Source organism: Sciurus carolinensis, chromosome 16 (assembly GCF_902686445.1).
Source record: "Sciurus carolinensis chromosome 16, mSciCar1.2, whole genome shotgun sequence".
Taxonomy (NCBI): domain Eukaryota; kingdom Metazoa; phylum Chordata; class Mammalia; order Rodentia; family Sciuridae; genus Sciurus; species Sciurus carolinensis.
In genome coordinates, this window is record NC_062228.1 from 1,098,548 (window position 1) to 1,112,542 (window position 13,995).

The 13,995-nt window shown below is 50.0% G+C and overlaps 1 protein-coding gene across 4 annotated transcripts in view; it reads right to left on the minus strand.

Moving 5' to 3' along the window:
- The window catches only part of Zc3h18 (zinc finger CCCH-type containing 18), a 49,823-nt gene extending 36,317 nt beyond the window's left edge, over positions 1 to 13,506 (minus strand). Inside the window, exons 1-4 of one of the 4 annotated variants that reach the window (XM_047528962.1) lie at positions 13,330 to 13,506; positions 5,386 to 5,996; positions 2,516 to 2,600; positions 1,692 to 1,763 (exon numbers count right to left, since the gene is read on the minus strand). In XM_047528962.1, the coding sequence (XP_047384918.1) occupies positions 1,692 to 1,763; positions 2,516 to 2,600; positions 5,386 to 5,982 (754 nt within the window). In that variant the 5' untranslated portion in view covers positions 5,983 to 5,996; positions 13,330 to 13,506. Of the gene's footprint in view, positions 1 to 1,691; positions 1,764 to 2,515; positions 2,601 to 5,385; positions 5,997 to 11,162; positions 11,306 to 12,219; positions 12,342 to 13,329 lie in introns of those variants that run through there. The other 3 variants (XM_047528959.1, XM_047528961.1, XM_047528960.1) reach the window with 3 other exon arrangements.
- Between the last annotated feature and the right edge of the window lie 489 nt (positions 13,507 to 13,995).

Genomic DNA, 13,995 nt, shown 5'->3' on the forward strand with positions numbered 1-13,995 from the left:
GAGGGTGTCGGCACACTCGTGTCCGTGCCCACAGAGCTTTGTTACGCTTTTAAAGTAACTTCTCTTGTTCCTGAAGGTAAACTAACTCATCTCAATTTAACACTACACTTACAAACTGCAGGCAAGCAAAACATCTACATCCAAATACATTTCTCCTAAGAAAAAGCAGATGTTTTACAAAATGGAATCAATTATTTCCTTTCATACATCACCTTACAGAATAACCAACAAGAAAAGAGGTAAATATGCTTAAGAATGCTCCTCAGCTGGGCACGGTAGTGCAGGTCGGTAATCTCAGCTATTTAGGAGGCTGAGGTGCAAGTTCAAGGCCAGCCTCGGCCACTCAGCAAGACCCTGGCTCTGAAAAGAAAAAAACAAAACAAAAAAACCAAAAACATCTAAGGTCCAGGGATAGGAGTGTAGCTCAGTGGTAGAGCACTTGCTTAGTGTGTATAAGGCCCTGGGTTTGATCCCCAGCACTGTGGGAAGGAAAGAAAAGAACCATTTTTGAAAGAAGTGATTGATCATGTTCAAATAAGCTACAAAAGTGCCACTGCCCTAGCTTCCACTCTTTTGACTGCCGAAACCCCTTTGCATGACCTCACTTGTGGACACATGCACAGCACACAGTCTAACCCACCCTGCCCGACCCATGAGGTACCCAAGGAGGCGATACCCCTGCCCTTATATGCCAGGCGCCTTTCCCGATATTCGGTTTGCATCTCCAGTGATGGCTGTGCCACATCTGTTCTGTGCTTCTGTTGTTAAATGCTGAGAACCAGTTCAGCAGTGTGAGCCCCACTTACTGGTCCAGAGCCTCCACTCAGGGATGGTGGGTCTGCTGTCTGCTGCTGTGGGACCTGTGGGCCAGTCCTAACCAACTGAGTCATGCAGTCACCAGAGAGCAGGGCAATGTGCAGCAGTCTGTAAGCAGTGCTAATTCAAAATAACTGCAGATGCGTGTGTGTGCGTGCAGTTTTCTCTATCCTTGTATCTAGGAATCAGAGATGGTCTGATGTCATTTAATCTCACACCATTATGGAAAACAGGTCTTCTAATTACACTTAACTTTTCTGAAACACCAATTCTCGAAATGCTCATCCTTTTAAGGAACTAATATGTGATGCACACTGCTCCATGTCCTCAGGCTGGCTGTGGTGACTGTCACATGATGGTCACTCCAGGCACATGGCTGTTGGCTCTAGGTGCACAGTCCATGCTCAACCTGCAGGACCACTTGCACTCTGGGGCCATCACATGCACATATGATTCAGATGGGCCAACTGTTTTCACTTGGCAAAACAAGCATACAGACAGTGTAGGCTAAGAGCACACACCCAGAGGAGCAAGCCTGACCAGGGTTCTCAGGAACCCCGCATCAGGGCATTTCTAGGGCTGAGGAGTGGGTTACTCAGCGGCCAGTCTCAGTGCAGACTGCCCTATCTGCAAGATGGAACTCTAATCCCCCCACCCTACATCAGTTCCTGCCTCCTCCCAAGCAAGCCACCACAGCCTACACCTCCTCCATTGGCTCCAGTGCCTCTTGAGGAGGGAGGGCCAGCCACAACAGCTCTCTGCCCCTTGAAGCCCCACTCCTTGCAGCCATGATCTGGATCCAGGCGGAAGAAGTCTAGCCCTTGGAGCAGGGGACTTTAAGGTACTAAAGAGAGTGAATATGGGATATTTTGTACCTTTAACCTGGCCTCTGAGTGGTATGGAATTTGGTATTGGTGGAAGAAGAGTGGATAATGGTGTCACAACATCTGGAAAAGAAGTACAGGAAGCTCTTGTGAGCTTTAGACTGCACACACAGGCTGGCCAGTGAGCAAGTCATCCAAAGGCAAGAGAAAACCATCCTCCTACCTGGCCAAGGGAAATGCTCACGAAGAGAAACATGCCCATTAGAGAAACCCTTACAAATTGAAAATTCTCATCTACATTCCTTAACACCCCAAGACTTTACAAACTAAACAAAGACAGTATCACCATGCTGAAGGGTTATGCTACATGCTGACATGTGGATAGTCCAGATTGCTAAGCAAGGTTTTACCAGACAGCCCCTACTGCCCAGCTACTCAACTCCCACTGTCCTCTGCAGAGTGCCTGTGGCCTCCAGAGGCCTCCCTTCCATTCTCAAGTCCATCCTGTGAAGGATGTGCTCCTGATACATCCTGCAGGAACTGGTCATCTCTTACAGAGGTGGGGGACGTTAGCACTGGTGCCAGAGACTGGGCCTTTCAGAAAGGACCCCTCAGAAAGACAACGGCTGCTGCCTGTTTGTCACAGGTCTACTGCAAGTGTGTGAAAGTGCAGGCTGGCTCCCCTCCACGGCAGTCTTCTAAGCAAGGAAAGGACCAACGAAAGGGTCTGCTGTTGAGCAGCAGCAGCACCACTGATGGTCTGGCCTCAAGAGCAGCAGCTTTGCACAGCAGGGCCAAAGAAGCTGAACCACCACCTGGGTCCCAGGAGAAGACAAGGTATTGCAGCCTGAGCAAAGCCCAACCCAGACAATTACCTTTCATGAAGAATCGGCAGGTGGGGCGAGGCCTCACCTTCCTGTCACTGGGGTCCTTCACTTCACCTTCTTCCAGATCATCATCCTGGAACAGAAGACACTCGTCTTAACAAGGTGGGGTGACCTGCCCCTTGCACCACCTTCACCTCAGGGCGGTACGGCAGTTGAGTTTGGGAAATACTGACATTTTCCACAAGGTGTATCTTGGACACTCACCAACTCATGTCAGTTTCCCCAACCTTGGATTCCAACCTACGCCACAGGGATGGTTTCAAAGCCCGCCTATCAGCCTGAGGGCCAAGGAAGAATGCTGCGTAACAGTGTGGGCTACATGAAGCACTGCACATGTTACTCTGCCTCGTGGCTCAGTCTCGGTCCAGAGTCCCTAACCTTACTATCCAATTCTAAAGTGATGCAGGAGCTTTATAAAGGCCAAAGCCTGGGTCCTAGCCCAGGGGTTCTAATGAGCAACCAAGACTTGAACTGCTCTGTGCTCCCTAGTCACTCACTGCCCCAAGGCCTATGCCCACCAAGCCTCAGCCAAGATTCCCACCTGTGCCTCTCAGCTGAGACTCCTCCTTGGATGCCCCAGCCCCTCCCCACAGCCCTGGCACCAGAGGGAGAATGGAACAAACATGTCCCCTACCCTTCCCAAAGGGATGACATATTCCAGGTGACTGAAAGTCTGCTAATCAAATGATAAGATATAAAGGCAGAACAAGGAGTCCTGACAGGAGGTCTTGAGTTGGTAACACCAAGGTAAAGAGCCGTGAAGACCAATGAAGCTGCTTATGGCATATGAGAAGGAAGCCTGGCCAGGGAGAGACCACCAGAGGTATGAGAGAATGAAAGATCAGCAGGCAGTTCAAGGACATACACCAGCAGACGCACTCTGCGCTGGATGCCTGGAGGGCTGGCCCTGGCATACAGATTGCCCTCTACGTGCAAATGGTTCTCCAGTGTAGACTTTCCTCCACTTCCACTTCACGTCTCTAAGTCCCTCAACTTTAATGTGCCCCAAAGCAGTGGGATTCAACTATTTGCTCAACAGTCACCAACAAGCTGCCTACAGTGTGCCAGGCCCTGGAGACAAGAGGTGAATCAGTCAAGTGGGTTCCAATCTAAGAGCCTCTGCTCTTGGGATGGACCTGAGGAAGCAACTGACACCCCGGAATCTCAGTGGAGCGAGACTGGCTGCAGCCCACATAGAGGATGGGGAGGCATCCAGGATGCAGACTTGGGCAGGGGACAGCAGGGGAAACCAGCAGAGCTCCTGGGTTAAGTCAGGTGTGCTCTGACGGGGACAGAAACTACCAACCACAGCACATGCCCACCTACCTGGCCAGTTAAGGTGTGCCCTGCTCTGCCTAGCACACCCACAGCATGTTATCATGGGCCTGGCACATGAAAGGGAAGGCCTCCCCTGTTGCTGAAGGACACTGGTCACAGTGCAATGGAGCTGAGGGGTCCTTGCAGGAGGCACAACCAAACAAACAACAAAAAACCCCAAAACATGCCACAGGATTTAAATGGGGCACACACTGTTGCTAGGGGAAACCAGCAAACCAAGGCTATGGCATTGTCCAGGGCTGGCCAGGTGCACTTCGTCTCCTCACTGCCCATGCTCTCAGTGCAGGGAGCTGCCAGCACCAAGGCCCTCCACCATCCCAAGGAAGCCCAACCACCTCTGATGAATCCTCCCCTAGGACTTATTCAATCCTCGACACAAAGGGCCTGAAGAGTACCTGGTGCCCGGACTGGCCCCACTGCACTCCTGCTGGCTTTGGACAAGGCTTTTCTCTCCAAAACACCAAAGACTCAAACTCATGGGCAATCACAACCATAACCTCACCCAAACTGATGAACCTGAGTCTCACAGTACCTTTTCTCTTTGCCAACCCTGGGGTAGAGGTGAATTTCCCAAAACCAGAAGCAGGGACAGCAAGGAAACCTGCGCAACACAGTCCTGACAAACCCCTGACAAGGTCAGATTAAGCACATCATGAATTAAGGACACCAACAGTGAGAAGACAAACCCTCAAATCCCGAGCCTGTAGCCACACACACACCAGAGGACACGTGCTCTTAGGACCAACACCAGTCAGGCAACACCCACCACCCTCCAACTGCCCAGCATGGCCAGGGCAGCAGACCACAGCCCAAATCGGGCAGAGTCCACACAGACCAGCAGGCTCTGGAAAGGGTACATGTTCAACCCAGGATTCCAGATCTAACTGGTGGGCTTCCGTCTCCAGCCCAGCCCACCTCTGAAGATGTCCAATACATCTTCCTTCAACTGCAATGACAAGGACGAGCAGAATCGAGCAGAATCGCTTCCCAGGGAATCCCAGACTTCCCATCTGCTCTGTCCCTTGAGGTCAACACTTCTTTTTTTTTTTGCGGTCCTGGGGATCAAACTCAGGGCCTTGTGCTTGCAAGGCAAGCACTCTACCAGCTAAGCTATCTCCCCAGCCCGTCAACACTTCTAAGAAGAACTGCTCAGACTTCAGGCTGTTTTCTTCAAAACACTGATTCAAGTTCTTCAACATCATCACCTGCCACGAAACTGGACCTAACGAGTCTAAGGTCAGGTTACTGGTATTCCTTCTCCGGGCCCAAAGGCCAGACTCACACTGCAGTGGGGCCTGGGTGTTTTCAGGGGGTCCACAGAGACTGCTGGCTGCCACCTGGCAGCAAAGCTTTCTTGCACAGGCCTACCTGCAGTCTCCATCTCCAGCATGAGCGCTGGTGTTCTGCACGCCTGCCCACCACCCACCTCTAGGAACGAGGACCAAGAGGAGTCCTTATCTTGAGGCAGCAGCCCCGCTGGGGAGCAAGCCCTGCTGACTCAGGCTGCTCCTCATACTCACGTCTATCTCCCCGTCATCGATCTCTCCATCATCGTCCTCTTTTTTTTTCTCCTTGGCAGCCTCTGGGGGCTCCCTTTCCCCCACACTCTGGACTTCAGGCTTTCCCTCCTCTGCAGGAGCACCTTCGCCCTTCTCGTCCTCCTCGGCCCCAGCCTTCTCGGCCTCATCCTCTGGGGCAGCAGGAGCCGGCTCCTCAGGGACCTCCTCATCATAGTCTAACTCATGCTCGTCCAGCTCCCTGGTCACAGAGGAGGCCTCATCCCTGAGGTCACTTGCACGGTCCTCCTCACCATCATCTGCTTCCTCCTCACACGGGGAGCCTGCTGGACCCCTGTTCAGCTCATGTGCCTCAGAGTCCTGATCCTGGGACTTGGGCTCACTGGCTTGGTCCTCCTCATCAGAGCGGTTCTCCTCCTCCTGACGTGGCACTCTGGCTGTGTTCTCCTCATCCTCTAAATCGGAAGCCCTTCCCGCAGCTCCATCCAAATCCTGATCAGACCCACTTTCCCTTAGAATGTCATCGTCAGAAAGTGCCGGCTGTTCCTCTTCATCCTCTGGGGAGCGAGGATTCTGTTCAGGGCTCTCGGCCACATCCATGGGTACCCACGGTTCTGGGAAAGAAACAAAAACAGGCTTACAGCATGGAGTGGGATAGAGAGTAAACCCTATCCTGTTCTCCTAGCTCATGCACCTGAAGGAGAAAGTGGACCTGCACTGTGCATGGTCCACAGGCTTCCCCCAAACCCACAAGCCACCCTGCAGAAAGACCCCACAGGCTGGACCACACTCCACTTAAGTGGCACTGCTCCCTTTTCCTGGCAATCTGGGAACATGAGACGTGGCCCAGCACAGTCCTTCCACTCTCAGGTGCAGCCCCTGAGGTTAATAGACAGTAAGCCACAGACTGCAAAGGAGAGCTATTTGGATTCTTAAAGTACTTCTCAAAGTCAGTAAGATTTTCATGGATCAAGGGAGTACAACTAGAAGGCACACGTCTGGGGTCATCCCCAAAGGACTGGAGCATAGCCTGTGCCAGGTGTAGTTTGCAGACCTGGAGCCTTTCCTATTGCTGAATGCAATTCTCCAAGCACAGCCTTCCTTTGCCTCAGTTACTCAGGTGGGCACTCTTTAAAAAGAGCCTCCAGGGGCTGGGGTTGTGGCTCAGTGGTAGAGTGCTTGCCTAGCACATGTGACCACTGGGTTCAATACTCAGCACCACATATAAATAAAATAAAACAAAGTAAAAAAAAAAAAAGTGGGGGGGTCCTTAAAAAAAGAGAGAGAGTCAGTCTGCATGTTGTCACCCATAGACTTGTGCACTCGGCCTCCGGCAGGTGCCCAGGGCAGTGCTCGGAGTCCAGGGACATGCCAGAGTAGCACCACCATTCCATATGGGTGCATGCTGTGGTAGAGAATTCCGGCAGAAAACTTCACACACCAAGTCATGTGTTTACAAAAGGCCAGCAGCATCATTTTAGAAGATTGCACTTCCATTGCTACTAATCCAAATTCAATTACAGAGCCAATGTTTTCTTATTTTCCCATTGAAGATTCATGGAAAGCACACTGCTCCATTTGTTTCAAAGGCAGTTTGCCTAAGGTGGGGTCAGAGTGTAAGTACAGGGCACCAAATACCATTGGTCTGTAAACCAGTATTTCCAACCCCCCGACCAACAGGCAAGAATTTGATATTCATCTGATTCTTCATTATGTAAAGCTGTTCAAAAAGGTTTTTTTGAGGCAAGGGTCTTACTGTGTTTCCCAGGCTGGTCTCAAACTTGCAATCCTCCTGCCTCAGTCTCTCAAGTAGCTGGGATTATAGGTGTGCACCATTGTGCCTAGACTAAAAAGTTTCTGTTTAAAATAAGGGGTGTCATAGTCAGGCTGTTCTTGATCTGCGAGATCTAGAAAGAGTTTATTCATTCCAAGATCATTATGAGTTTAGAGATAGCAAGTCAAGCTCAATTTACATATTTTATATCTTTTAAGTTATTTATACAATTTTATATTTACATGTTAAAGGTAAAAATGTAGCTTTTAAATTTAAATTTATATTTTCAGTACTTTTTTCATTATCATCAAATTTATACTTTTAAAAGGAAAGCCTGTTTAAAGTTACTGCAAAGTGCTGAGCTGGTATCTAAAACTACAGTTTTTTTTTTTAAAGTATGTGTATATACATGTGTGTATATACATGCAGTTAACAGATTACAACGTTGAAGCACTTAAGATTTACCACATTATAAAAACACAATAATTAACCATCATATAAATTCATAAACCAACCAATCTAGCCTATGTTACTCCAAAACTGGAAGACAGTTTTGAAAAAGATCACTTCTGGTTTCCTAACTACAGTATTCAGAGGTAGGACTACTGGAAGGAATTACTAAAAAGTCAGCCCTGTAGTGGCAAACTATGCTGGAAGGAGAAAGGCAAGGAGCCCACCATCCAGCTCCAGGCCTCCATACAAGGCTGTAGTCGAGCCGTCAACTCCTGCAGCGAGGGCACAGTTCACCATTAGCAGCCAAAAGGAGTGGAGCACAGACTTGACCAGGGCCTTCATGCTCTCTTCTCCCACTGCTTAAGACCAAATGCTCATGTGTGCATGTGGTGGCAGGGTTACAGCAGTCAGGGGCTAGCACCAAGCTGGCAGTACCTCCTGCCTCTGATTATTAGAGACATGAACAAAGTAACTACCCATAAGATTTCCTTTGTGCAGAACATCTTACACCTAGCTTTGTATGTTTTTTATTACATTTATATTTTAAAACTTTCCCTAGAGAAGGGTAGAGATTTTTCATCTACCAAGCTACCTAGGGTGGTACCTGGTACCTATAGGAAATCAGTCCTGCTGACGGGTTATTGAGTCTTAGATACCCCACTTAAAACCTGACAAATTCCCCTGCTCACATTTTATAGCTAATGGCGACCTTGGAAACAAAGTTATCTCTTAAATCAACTAACTGTTAGGCAAAACTAAATGTCCCCTCAAACTAGATTAAAAATCACAAAATTGATACTCTGCAGAAAACACTGGCCAAGCTGCTGCAGGCCTTGCAACATACTATCCTGGGCATAGCAGGGCCACAGCCTCTTATAACCTGCTAACAGTTCTTTTCTGGAGCCCAAACTAGCTGGCAGTTTGGTTTCACTGTCATCATTAGGTACAACCAAACTGTTTCTTATATTTTGGCAATATTAAAACTCTGTGGTCAGAAATTAAAAAACAATACTTAACTTTGAAAATCTGAACTACTGCCGGTGGGCCAGTCAAGAGTTGGGAGACTGCCTTTTAGTTTGCCAATGGGGCTTCCAAGAACTGTAGGCCTCACTCTGCTGCTTCCTAGGTTTAAGATCCTGGGAAGTTATGTGAACTTGCCAGACATCAGTTTCCTCATTCAAAAACCAGGGATAACAGAAGCCACTTTGTGAGGTTGTTACAACTTTCCTTGATGACATAATTGATAATGTGCCAGGACGTGTTCCATACCTTCTACTTATTTTTATCTTTTTTTAGAACTATTTTTCAGTTGGCAATGGACCTTTATTTTATTTATTTATATGTGGTGCTGAGAATTGAACCCAGTGACTTGCATGTGCTAGGCAAGCACTCTGCCACTGAGCCACAACCCCAGCCCTTATTTTTATCTATTTTTTACTTTTTTATTTACTTTTTACTTATTTAGTAGCACTGGGGATTGAATCCAGGTACACTACCACTGACCTACACCATCAGTCCTTTTTTAAAAATTTTGAGATGGGGTCTAGTTAAATTGACAAGGTTGGCCTTGAACGTGTGGTCCCCCTGCCTCTGCCTCCCAAGTAGCTAGGATTACAGGCATGAGCTACCACGCCTGGTTTGATACATTTTAATTTAAACTGACATAGAGTGAATGTAAGTAAATGTAATCCTCAATTTAGAAAAATCATACTCTAACCACTCCTGCCAAGCTTCAGCTCAAGTCTCCTGGAGCCTTCAGGAATAGATTTTTTCCCCCTGCTTCACTTGATAAACACCACAATAAACCAATAGCCACTATCATACTGAGAGGTTTCTGACAGCCCTGACTAACCCACTTCCCAGCATCATTCTCAATCCTCACACCAACCATCCCAGTGAGTGCTGTTCCCCTTTCCCAGGTAAGGACACCAAGGCCACATAACTCCTGTGTGGCTGTCCTGGGGCTGTAGTACAAGCCTCCTCTGGAGCAGGTGCTCCTGGACCATGGGCAGCATAAGCTTCTGCTCCCTGCTTGGTAACCAGACACACTTTTAGCCACTATTTCTACAGAGTAGTGGGACCCAAATTCTAAACTTATTTTATAAATTCTTTTCTGGAAAACAGCCTGTTCATAAATTGGAGTCTTTAGTAAACTTAAACTAGATTCTGCCTGTTTGGTGCTGCTGAGCCATCTACAACCCCACCTCTGTCATTCCAGAAAACCACAATTTCATATAGAAGGCAAGGTTACTAAATGATCCATATGGACTACTACTCAAAAAACACTGATGACCACACAAAGAGTCGAATGGTGACATCGGCCATTCATGATTTAAACCCGTCTAAAGCTTAAATACCAGGAACTGGAGACTAAAGATGAATCCAAGACACCTCACCTTCATGCTGAGTTCACAGAAAGTATAGCCAGAGTTAGATGCCAAGGGAGCACTGTGGCAGGTGAGATCTTTCAAGAAGCACTTAGGAGCCTGCAAGCCCTCCAAGGTAGAATGCACAGTAAATCAACTTCTCCTGACCACTGAGGGGTTTTGGCAATCACCACAAAGTGGCAGAACAAGTGGCACCAAGGGCACCTGACACTGTCCCAGCATGTCAGAGGAGCCTCGGAGCATGTGTGCCACAGACTGCTTTAATCATCCAATGACAGGTAGGACCCTCACCCTAGACATGTAATCATCTAATGACAGGTAGGACCCTCACCCTTGACATGTGAAAGTTCTGTCTTACCTCAGGGAGTTCCAAACCCTAGGGACCACCCCAGGTTAAGAACTCTTGCCTCTGTACAGCGTGCATCATTCTGTTACAGGCTGTGTCACATGATTTGTTTAAAAGCTGCTGGGAGACCCCTTACCTGCTACTACAGTTTGGATCCTAAGTGCTCCCTCATCCAACTAAAGGCCCATGTTTTAAAGCCTGGTCACCAGAGAGGCGCTACTGAGAAGTGCCAAAACTTCTAAGTGGGGCCTAGTGGGAAGTCTTTGGGTTGCTGGGGTGGGCCCCAAAGTGGACTGTGAGACTCTGGTCTCTCTTTCTGTTCCCTGGTTTGTGATGAGGTAAGTGTTCTTATTATACCACATGCTCTGACTGTGACATGTTACCTTGCCAATCATGGATGGGAAACTCCAAAACTGTGAGCCAAAACAAAACTTTTCTCTTTGTAAGCTGATTATCTGGGAAATTTGTTATAGTGATGGAAAGTTAATACACCCACTATAGAGTGTGGGGGTTCAGACTCATTTCCTGGTCCCTGAACTCAGCCAAGAGCTGGCAATCACTAGCCTAGCTACTACAAAACATACTATCTAAACTGGAACACACTTCTGAGACAAAAGGGGGAACCATTAACAAACCTAGGTGGCAGGTACAGGACTGCCCTGGTGTATTGGGACACAGTCACCCCTAGGAGGCCCTAACAGGCTTCTTGAGGGAAGGAAGGAATCACATTATCTTCTTTCCCAAAGGACCTCCTGGAATTTTACTGCTGTAGTCCACTCAGGTGAACACTTTTCAGAGAAAAACATGCTAATGAATCTACCTGTTTATTAGAAGCCGAGTCACACCTGTGCACGGAAGAGATGGCACCTCAGTAGGAATCAGTAGATGGCTTGAGCTCCAAGCCCTGCTCTTGGCAGGTTAACTGTCTCTCTGAGTGTCAATATGCAGATATCTGAGTGGTACTCTATACCAGGTGCAAGGAAAGGAAACATGTAGCCTATTAAGTGCAAAAAATGAAACAGAGGGTCCTCTGGTTAAGCTCACCAAATCCCAGGTTTACAATTTTTGCTCAGTTTGGTCTCTTACACAACCACCACCCTGTAATCCAGAACTCTTGGTGAGGTTGAGAGCTCAATCTTTAGTCCTCCAATCCACAATGTTGAATCTATCCAGGGAATGGAATGGCAAGTGTCCACTGTCCTGTCTCTGTGCCAACTGCACTTGGCAGATGATACTTGATACATGGTCGCTGAATAAATGACAACAATCTCATTACCTAAGGAACTGCCGCATACGACCAGTATACAACTTAGACACAGAGTGGGTGCCATCTCTCCTCTGAAAAGTCACTTTGGAGGCTACACTCCGATTCCAATGGCACTGTTGACCTGCTTAACATTTTTTGGAACTTCTCTTTTTGAATGAGCTTTGTAGTCTGCAGAACACTCTCTGGGTGTGCTCAGGGGTGGCAAATCCTCCTCCTTGCAGGTGGGCCACTTTGAAAAACTACTCAAGTCACTCAAAGGCTGGTCTGATACCAAGCCAGGTACGATATCTCTTGGTCAAACTTGGGGGGTGACTATTGAATGAGACCAATTTTCTGATAAGGCTTACATATTTACTACTAGGTAAGGAATTCTGAAGTGGTGTTGGCAAATGAGCATCAATGAAATACAAGTATAATCTTTTGGGACGATTACTCTTAACAGAGCAGTCCCACTCTGAATGCCTAAGTTCTGATACATCTGATTAAAATTCTGATGCTTAATTTATGGACTTAGCAATGTCTAAAGGAAAGATGACAAGGTTAGGGCAGATACCATTCCCAAACTGACAAAGCTCAACCATCAAAAACTCCCTGGTAAGAAAGTACTCACCTTGAGATGATCTGGAGTGTGATAAGGTGAAAAATATCTTTAAACATGAGTAAGGTCACAGTTTACCTGTCTTTCTGGAGTGCTTCCACAAAGCTCTCTCACAATGTTTGAGCATTTCCCATCTACAACAGAAGAGTTCCAGGCTTTGGGACACATTTGACTGGTTCCAGAGCCAACTGGGCTCCACATGTGTGCTCAGATTTTAAATTTATCAGGCAAAGGTTCTCCTCCCAGGGCTGGAAAAGTGGAAATCAGCCTAGGTCCAGGCCCACCCTGAGAATCCCAATCACGGAACCATAGGCAATGCCACATTGATGAGGTTCACAGGAAAAACGACGAGAGCCTTGTGACACCCCAAACAGTACTTCAGGTGCCAAACGCTCTCTTCCATTTCCCCCAAATGGGTCTGAAGAATGACCCACTCTTGCAAATGAGTTTGCTAAACGAAGCTCATTTAAAATGATCAACCACTGGGCCCAGTAAACTCAACTGTCAGAGTATTCGGGAAAACTCAAGTTCCAGCAGGAGTGAGACTGTAAGTCCCGAAGTCTTATTTGCTTCCAGCATCATAGCTGCAGTTACTTTATATCAAGGACCCGGCATTTCTGAGCTCCCGATCAAAGGGGCAAGAAAGTTACACATTCCTAGGAGCCCAGTGCGCGTCTTGGGGCGCAGTCGGTACGTCCAACCCGCGCACACTCGGGAGCTGCGGGAGCGAGTTCCAGCAGGCTCCAAAGAGCTCCAAGTTCCCCGAAGAGCCCATCGACAGTCCGGGCGGGCCTTCTCCCGGGCGAACTAGCGTGCTCTCTCCCCGCTTTGTGGGCGGCAAGCATGTGCCACGCGAGTGGCCCGGAAGGGAAATGACAGCTTCAGGAAAATCCACTCCGCCGCGGGCGGGAGGCAGCGCGCGAGGGCGCGGGGCCCGGGCGCCCAGGCCGCGGGCCGGGCTCGCGCCCGTCTCGGCGTCCCGCCCCGGCTCGGCTAGCTGCGGCCCGCGGCTGCGCACGGCGGGGGCGCGCCCGAGAGCTGCGGAGGCGGCGCCGGGCTCGGGGCCTCGCTCCCGCCGCCGAGGCGGCCTCCCCCCGCCGCCCGCCGGCCGCGGCCGCTTACCTCAGCGCGAGGGCGGGGAGGGGGCCACGGCTCCGCTGGGGTCGGGGCGGCGCGGGCAGGACGTCCCTCGGCCCTTCCGCTCCTCACGGGCTCCGGCTTCAGGCGCGACGCGGGCGGAACAAACGGGCTCCACTACCCGCGGGGGCCGGCCATTGTGCGACGTCATCCGGCCGCGACGGCCGTCCTGCGGGCCGCGGGCTTCCCTCGCTCGCCCCGCCCCCCGCGCTTCCTTCCGGCCTCCGCGCGGGCGCGCCACGGCGCAGGCGCGCGCATCGCCCCGCCCCCGAGGCGTGTCTCTGCGCCTGCCGGCGGCCCCGCGGCGCCTGCGCAGGGCCCGCGGTGACCTAAGGCCCGTGCCGCGAGCGGAGGTCGGGTGGCGACTGGGTGATGCTGGGAGCGTCTGCTCCGCTGCTTCGTGTGGACAGCTTGACCCTGCTGGTGGTCTCGGCCAGGCGGTCCTCGCGCCCGCGCTCTCAGCCCGGGGGACGCAGGACAGGGGTCTGCGGCCGCCCGGAGCCTGCTCCCTGCCCGGTGCGGGCGCGGGCTGGGCTGCCCAGCGAGTGGCCTGGTCCTCTGGCCGCCCAGCCCGCGCACAGCGGAAACAGCCCCAATGCCCGTGAGCAGCAGGAAGGACAGAAGTCGCTCTGTCCACCCAGCGTTGCCTTC